Source organism: Aphelocoma coerulescens, chromosome 20 (assembly GCF_041296385.1).
Source record: "Aphelocoma coerulescens isolate FSJ_1873_10779 chromosome 20, UR_Acoe_1.0, whole genome shotgun sequence".
Lineage (NCBI taxonomy): Eukaryota > Metazoa > Chordata > Aves > Passeriformes > Corvidae > Aphelocoma > Aphelocoma coerulescens.
In genome coordinates this window covers 6,095,126-6,103,694 of record NC_091033.1, presented here as the reverse complement: position 1 = coordinate 6,103,694, position 8,569 = coordinate 6,095,126, and the positions used below count along the sequence as shown (strand labels likewise).

The 8,569-nt window shown below is 54.5% G+C and overlaps 1 protein-coding gene across 1 annotated transcript; it reads left to right on the top strand.

The window, feature by feature from the left end:
* The first annotated feature begins 961 nt into the window (after positions 1 to 961).
* Positions 962 to 4,597, top strand: MAFB (MAF bZIP transcription factor B). Its single transcript, XM_069034249.1, has one exon. The coding sequence runs from the start codon at positions 1,660 to 1,662 to the stop codon at positions 2,593 to 2,595; it is 936 nt and encodes a 311-aa protein (XP_068890350.1). The 5' UTR covers positions 962 to 1,659; the 3' UTR covers positions 2,596 to 4,597.
* Positions 4,598 to 8,569: the final 3,972 nt, after the last annotated feature.

The following is an 8,569-nucleotide window of genomic DNA, read 5'->3' as shown; positions in this document are numbered from 1 at the left end:
AAAAGAAGCCCTAATCTCCCTTAATCGTTACAAAATGTTAAAAAAAAAAAAAAATCCTGTTACTGGACCAAAAAAAAAAAAAAAAAAGAAACTAAAAAACCTTACAAACCGAATACTCCTTTGCATGCAGTCTCTCTCTCAGGGAACAGCAGAGGAAAGCAAACACGGTCCTCTCAGAACCGGAATGCAATTATATTTTCTCCCTTCTCTCCCTAATATTTGCAATTGTCTGTGTCAATGCCTTTGCTTTACTTTAGGGAGAGATTTGCTTCCTGTAACCGGGAGGATTTCCCCGGTTGTAAACGAAGCGCTGACAGCCCTGTCGAGCCGGTGCTTCCCTCGCTCCCGGCTCCCCGCGCATCCCCCTTGGCGCCTCCCGCAGCCCAGCACTCGCTCCCGGCCGGATCCGCTGCGCGCCCGCGGCCGGTTCTCCCTCGGTACGTTCGCACCGGGGACGCTTACATAAAGTTGAAAGGGTGGATGCGTGTGCGTGGCACGGGGGGAAGCTCCCTGCCTTGAGATCCGCTACGGGACGGCAGCGGGCAAAAAGGGGCACTTCGTTATATTTAGAACAAAGGGACGGGCAGGATGTCCCCGAGTCCCCCCCCTCTGTGGGCTGCAGAGGCCGAAAAGGATGGGAGGAAGGGAGCAGAGAAATAAATAAATAAGTAAGTAAACAACTAACTAAATAAATAAATAACTGGGAAGGCGCGGGTGCGGGAGGGGGAGCCGGGGAGCGCCCGGAGGTGCGGGCTGGGAGCGGCGGGCGCTCAGCTGGCGCTGCGGAGCTGTCACGGCGCGGCCCGGCCCCGTCCCCGCCCCCGGCCCGCGTCCGCCCGGCCCCGCCGCCGCGCTGCCATTGGCGCGGCCGCCGCCGGCCCCGGCCCCCGCCGCGCTCTCGGCGGGCACGGCCGTATAAGAAGCCAAGGGGGGCTGCACTGTGATCATAGCTGCACAACGAGCGCAGGCGGCGGCAGCTACAGCAGAGACCTGGGCTGTGCTCGTCCCCCCTTCTCTTTTTTTTTTTTTTTTTTTTTTTCCTCCTCCTTCCCCTCCTTCCTCCTCCTCTTCCCTCCCCTTCGCCTGCGCTGCCAGAGCCACCGAAACTCCCGTGCAGAGCCTCGCCGCCGCCGGTAGCCCGTGCGCTGCCCCGGCGCTCGCTCGGGCTGGAAAGTTGCGGCAGGCTCCGGGCTCGGCTGCCGCGGGGAGGGGGCTCCGGACTTACAAAACCCGGCTGGGGGCACGGGCTGGGCGTTTGCACCGACCTTCTTCTTCCTGCACAGACCCGAAGGCAGCATCTTTGTTTTGTTTTGCTTTTGCCCTTCCTGCTACCGCTCCTTTCTCCTTGCGACCGGGCGCCTCGGAGCCGGGCGCTGCCGCAGCCCGCGGTGCGGGGCGAACGCTGATACCGAGAGCCAGGAGCCAGCCAGGCGGCCCCGGGGGCCGGCTCGTCCTTGGCTTTGTTGCTCCGGACTGAAGAAGCTCCAGAAGCCGGGAGAAGGAGGCGGCGGAGGAGGGGGAGCACAGGAAAGGAAGCGAAAGCTGAAAGCCAAAGTTGGTTTGGAATAGAGGAGCGCGGCCAGCCCTCTGCCAGACTGACTGCGCGCTGGGGTGAAGTCTCCAGCCCCCTCCGCCGGGAGAGGTGCCCGCAAGACAGCGATGGCCGGAGAGCTCAGCATCGGAGCCGAGCTGCCCACTAGCCCGCTGGCCATGGAGTACGTGAACGACTTCGACTTGATGAAGTTCGACGTGAAGAAGGAGCCCCTGGGCAGGAACGACCGCTCGGGCAGGCACTGCACCCGCCTGCAGCCGGCCGGCTCCGTCTCCTCCACCCCCATCAGCACCCCCTGCAGCTCCGTGCCCTCCTCGCCCAGCTTCAGCCCCACCGAGCAGAAGACCCACTTGGAGGACCTGTACTGGATGGCCAACAGCTACCAGCAGATGAACCCCGAGGCGCTGAACCTCACCCCAGAGGACGCTGTCGAAGCCCTCATTGGGTCCCACCAGGTGTCCCAGCAGCTGCAGGGCTTTGAGGGCTTCCGGGCCCACCACCACCACCATCACCACCATCACCAACACCACCACCAGTATCCCGCAGTCACTCACGAAGACCTGGCCGGCAGCGGGCACCCTCACCATCACCACCATCATCACCACCAGGCCTCTCCCACTCCCTCCACCTCCTCCAGCTCCTCCCAGCAGCTCCAGAACTCACACCAGCAGCATCCCCCCTCCAGCAGCGTGGAGGACCGGTTCTCAGATGACCAGCTGGTCTCCATGTCTGTGAGGGAGCTCAACAGGCACCTCCGAGGCTTCACCAAAGATGAGGTGATCCGCCTCAAGCAGAAGAGGAGGACCTTGAAGAACAGGGGCTATGCCCAGTCCTGCAGGTATAAACGTGTCCAGCAGAAACACCACCTGGAGAACGAAAAGACCCAGCTCATTCAGCAGGTGGAACAGCTCAAGCAAGAAGTGACCCGGCTTGCCAGAGAGAGAGACGCCTACAAGCTGAAGTGTGAGAAACTTGCCAGCAATGGCTTCAGAGAGGCCGGCTCCACCAGTGACAACCCGTCTTCCCCTGAGTTCTTCCTGTGAGTGCTTAACAAAAATAATTAAAAAACAAACAAAAACCCCTCACCCCCCCAAACCTGACCCCTGTCACCTTCCCCTCCGCTCCCATCCTCCTCTGACATCTCCATCCATCCGTCTGCTTGACTAGAGAGAAAGGAGGAGAGAAAAATAGAGACTTGATTTTTTTTTTTTCAGCATCCAGTCTTCTAGAGTAGCTGTGGGAAAAGTAGGCTGGGGGTGGGGATGGGAGAGGTAAAGTGCAACTTTTTGACTTTCGTGTGCAAGTTAGAGAGGGAGACAGAGGCAAAGGAGAAAAGGACAAGTGAAGCGTTTTATAGATCGCTTGCTTGCAGAGCGAGATGGACTTTAAAAGAATAATAATAAAAAAAGGACAATGAACAAGCCATCTATAATGTACTGCCTGCTTGGAAAGGGAGAGGACATATACAGCACCATCTCATGCACAATTTACCTGCTTGGAAAAAAGAGAATAAATAAAAAGGACAATATATGCAAACTCTTCATATATTGCCTGCTTTGAGAAATAAGTTACAGGACTCAGATGGGACATTCAATCTAAGAAAAGAAAGAAAGAAAAAAACTCATCAGTTTTATTGCCTGCTTGATTATATAGAAAAAATACGAAAATCTGCATTAAAAATATTAATCCTGCATGCTGGACATGTATGGTAATAATTTCTATTTTGTACCATTTTCTTGTTTAACTATAGCATGTTGATCATCGATCATAGATTTCTGTTGTTGTTTTGTTTCATCAATAAGAAAAGCATCACAGGTTATCGAACTTTTTACTGCTTGTGCAGTTTTGTTCGTTGGTTTTGCTCTTGTTTTCTTTTATGGTTGTTAGCTTGTAAATATCTGCTACTTCAAACCGTACAGGAGAAAAATACACAAAAAACAAAATAACATTTCAGCAGGCTGGTTATACGGTTTGTTTGATGTTAAAGAGATACTTAAAGAAAAAAAAAGTTATGGGCATTTTGCATTAGAAAAAAACCAACTTTGTATATCTGGTGCACTTTTAAGTTGTATTTTTTTGGTTAGTTTTCATTTTGGTTTTTGTTTGTTGGGGCAGAAGCAAAAACGCCTGAATAGCATTGACAAACCTAAACTTAACAGGGAAAAACTCTCCTCGGTCACTAGAACCTACTCCATGCCTTAAAGTGGCAGCGAAGCTCTTTCCTCCAGGACAATTCCCAGCCTGAGTGGTTAGGCTTGGCCAGATAGTTTCCCTTCTGATTGTACACTCAGGAAGCGAAGGACGGACGAGATACCAGTTCCATTTAAAAAACAACTGCCCCTAGATTTTCGGTAAATAAAGAGAAAAAACAACCCCAAACCCTCCTCGTTACGAGTCAAGTTGCGATAGCAGCGAGGGCTCCGTGTCGCCACTGAAGTTGGGTTTCTCAATGGCAGCAGCTGATGAGTGGGCTGGGAAAGCATATAAATCTAAAACTTTTTTTAGGAAGACATATCGCAACTTTTAAGTGTATTCTTTAGCAATGATTTGTAATCTGCTTCTCTGCTTCCCTATGCAGCGAGTGAAAGTTTTAGCCAAAATTTATTTGCAGTTGTATAGTAGTAGTAGTTTGGAGTCTTATGGGTGTTTTTATTACTTTTTTTTTTTTTTTTCCTCCTGCAGGTCAGTAAAAGGATTTACGTTGCACTGACAAAAATACCAAAATGAAAACTTATTTTTTAGTTTCCTTTTAGGATAGCTGGCACTGCTGGCCGGATGCATTTTAAGTTTGTATTAGTTTATAAATTAACAGTAATAACAAGATTGTAATGAACAGCATGGTGCTTGCAGTTTTAAATATTGTGGATATTAGTCATGCATCAGAAAACGATCTTTGGTTTTTACTGATTCAACTGTGTTGAAATCAAAACATTGCAGCAGCGGAAAAAAAATTGTTTTTATTTCATGTAAAGTTCTGAAGGGATCAATTTCAAATCCTGCTTATGATATGAAAAATATTAAAAAACCTGGTCTATTGTAGTTTTATTCAGACTGGTTTCTGTTTTTGGTTATTAAAATTGTTTCCTATTTTGCTTATTAAAATCATTGAAATGGCATTTCTTGGAGGGACCTGCTTCTCTGACGTCGCGTGTTCCCAAAAAAAAAAAAAAAAAATGGAAAGAGGGGAAAAGTTGTGGCCCCGTCCCTGTCCTCACCCTGCTGCTGGCGCTGGGCTTGTGGGGGGCTGCGGCCCGGGGGGGGGCTCGGAGCTGCTTTGCCCACTCGGGAACGCTGCTGCTCGCAGGGTGGGAGCTCTCAGCCTTCACTCTCCTGTGCCTGGGTCGGAGCTCGCCCGGGGCAGGGGGACCATCACCCCGAACCCTCCGGGGGCAGCGGAGTGCCGGGAGCCCCGCGCCGGGTCCGGCTCTGCCGGGGTGTCCCCCCGGCGCTCCGCTGCCCCGCCGGGAGCGGGACTGTCCGGCCTCAGCCAGCCCCGGGCTGGGAGAGCGGGGAAGCACCAAGGACAGGCACTTTACTTTTTTTTTTTTTTTTTTTTTTTTCTTTTTTTTTTTTTTTTCCCATTAGAAAAGGAGAGGACTTGGACAAGTCTGTGCTTTCCCCAGCTCCTTTGGGATCCGGGGTGCTCATGCACTTCTCTCCAGCTTCACACTGTATTTATTCCGTTTTGGAGGGTTTTTGTTTTTTTTCCTGCCGAAGACTCCTTAGGTGCATGTGGAGAAGGGGAAAGATCTCTCCCCGCCACCCCCCAGTGCTCAGCACCTCGCAACCCCACCACCATCCATCAGCTGCTCTCAATGCAGAATAACCGCACAGCTCCCTAAATTGAAGGAGGAGGAGGTTAAAAATCGCCCCCGGTCCTTGCCTGGGTGCGGGAAAGGGACTCCCCGAGCCGGGTCGCAGCGTGTCTGAACGCTGCTGCTCTCAAAGTGTGAAAGCGGTGTTGAACTTTAAAGTCCTCTTAAAATGCAAGGTACCACACAACCAGAAAAAATAGGTTCTCCCTTCCCTGCTCCTCGTCCCAGCAGCAGCGAGCCGTTCTTTGCAGGGATGACATAAAGCGCGTTTGAAGAACAAACTGGTTAAGGACAGAATGTGGGAAAAAAATAATTTAAAAGCAAATACAGCACCTTAAAACACCCCCCTAACCCTCCCCCCCGTAAATCCCATCCACATCCCTGCCTTGTCAGAGCCAGGTGGGCCAGCCACTGAGCTGGGGGAGCGTGGAAGGGGCCGGGGCCCGTCCCAGCCCCCCGGCTACATGAGTCAGGCCCGGAGAACAAGCTCGTACCCTGCTGCCCTGCCAAGGGGGGACAGAAGTTTGCAGAGGAAAAGGCTGGGAGAGCCTGGCTTTCCCTGTATAGCCTCCCCCCTTGCCAGTAAATGCTATGGCTGCAGAAAGCCTGAGAGGAATATTGTTTGTGGGAACTGCCACCGCATATTAATGTCCCCTCATGCATGCATTGAATAAATCACTAGGGCTAATTGAACAACAACAACAAAAACAAAAAAGTAGGAAAAACAGGCCTGAGAAAAACCCTCCAGATTCCCACCACAGAACGGTGTCAGCGGCAGGGCAGCCCCACGGCACGGCCCGGGCGGCTGGGACTCTGCTGGCCCGGCACCGCTCCTGGGCTTAAATTTATTCCTTTTAAAAGAAAAGAAAAACGCAACCGAGTCCCACCGGGGCACAGCCCGAGTCGGTGGGACCGGGACCGGCTGTGCTCGGCCCCGCGGGCGCTGCGAGGAGCCGGGCCCGGGCCGCGGGTCCGTCCCTCCCGGCCGGGGGTCGGGTCGGCTCCTCTGTCCGCACAGGCGGCTCCGAGGGGGTTTGGACACACCGAAGGGCCAAAACCCACCCGCACTTATGCTCATCCCGGCCGGCGGCTGGGCAGGCTCTGTCCTGACGGCAGCGGCCCCGGGGCCAGGCAGCCCCGCGGGTACCGGGGCGGGCAGCGCCAGCCTGTGCCGCGCTGCCTGTACCTCGGGGGAGCCCCAGCAGCCAGGGGGGACCCCTCCCCTCCGCTCGCCTATTGCCATCCATGGGTATCGGCTTTGATCTCTCGCCGTTCATCACCGATCGGCGAAGGGCTGACACATGAGACAGGGGCACCACGGAGAGCAGCTACTTGAAGCGAAGGGAAAACTCCTCTTTTCCCTTCTTTTTCTCTCCCGGGACCGGCCTGCCCGCGGGGTGCTCCCCAGGGAGGGGAGGGCTGCGCGGGTCAGCTCGGGGCCGTCCGCCCGGGGCTCCCCGCTTGCCCCGGAGCGCGGAGAAGCTGCTGTCAGCTGCGGAGGACAGAGCGTGCATCCTGCCCAAGCCCATCTTCTCCCCCCGCTCCGGACGTGCTGCTTCGCCGGTGGCTCCTCTGTCCGTCCTTTGAGCCACTTGTCCCCACGCACCCCCTGGCCGGGGCCGGGGTCCAGCTCCGCGGCCGGGAGGTGTTGCAGCTCCAGGCGGCCTGGGCTGGGCTTCCCCGGGGCTCGCAGGAGGCCGGAGGCGGCAGCTGCTTCTCCGGCTCGGAGGGGCCGAGCGCTGACCACTTCCCGCTCCGGGAACCGGACAGGCGACCCGGCACTCGCCCTCGACGCTCTTCCAGAGCGAAGATGCCGCAAATTGTTTCCTCATAAGCCGGGTATAGAGGCCCTCACCCGGAGTCTCGCTTCGAAACCTCAGAGAGGATGGGGTCGGGGTGGCAGCGAGACACGACCAGACCCGGACTGGGACCCGGACTCGGACGGGCCCGTGCACTCTGGGCCGGAGCAGGGAGCTCGGGGCTCTGTGATGCGCTGGGAGCAGAAGCAGCGGGGCCTTTGCCGGCCATGGGAGACCCCCGTGAGCAGCCCGGCAGCGGCCGGCGGCTGCCCTGCACCCCGGGGATGGATGGGGCGTGTGACGGGGAAGGGCCCAAGGTTTGCACCGTTAAATTTGGCTGCCGGATGACTGATCACTGTGTGATCTCATGTACTGCAGGAGGACGATTCCCTTCAGTGAAAATCGTATTATTTTGTTTGATTTCGCAGTTTTGTAAGAGCTATTGCTAACAGCCGGAGCGAGCTCCGCACCCCCTGCCGGGACAGAGGTGACGACCGGCTACGGCTGCTCCCAGAACTGAACGAGACACTCAGACAGGAAACACAATTGGCAACACCCCCCCTTCTCCCCCCATTTACTGACACAGAGCTTACCGACTATCGCTGCCAACCGTTTAATAGACTCCTCTCAACATTCCCTTCCCTCCTCCCCTCCAGGAGACTGTGTAAAGCTGATTGTCTTTAATTCCAAAACAGAGACATCTAAGACTAAAAAGACGTTTTGAACTAAAGATAGAAACATCACTCTAAGACTTTCCAGAGATGCTGAGCGCTGCTGCCGGCCGGCAGATGAGTTGCTCCGTATTGAGGTGGGCAGACGAGATGTGTTATAACGATGATCCAGGGCTTGTGAGATAACTGTTCCCAGCTGGTTTAGGGTTTAATTTTTTTTTTCTCCCCCCCTTCCCCCTTCCCTATTCTCCCTCGGGCTGGCTCAGTGCCCGCCTGCCTCTAGCAGGCTGCTCGGTGCCGGTGATTGACAGACCAAGGTCAGGGAAGCACTTCGGGGCTGGGGGTGTCGGGTTTCGGGGAGGACAGATAAAACATCCCCAGCGCTCGCAGATCCCTCTCTGGCTCCGCGGCCGCGCAGCGCCGTGCGCAGGTTCAGCGGGGAGCCCGCTGCGTTCCGCCGGGCGCGCAGCTGCCGAGTGCCCGGCTCCGCGCCTGCTGCTGCCAGCATCCTCCCCTGCCTCGGCTCCCGGGGTCCCTTTTCTATTTTAATTTCTTTATCTCTATTTGGACAGGTTTCAATTCTTTCTTTCTTTCTTTCTTTCTTTCTTTCTTTCTTTCTTTCTTTCTTTCTTTCTTTCTTTCTTTCTTTCTTTCTTTCTTTCTTTCTTTCTTTCTTTCTTTCTTTCTTTCTTTCTTTCTTTCTTTCTTTCTTTCTTTCTTTCTTTCTTTCTT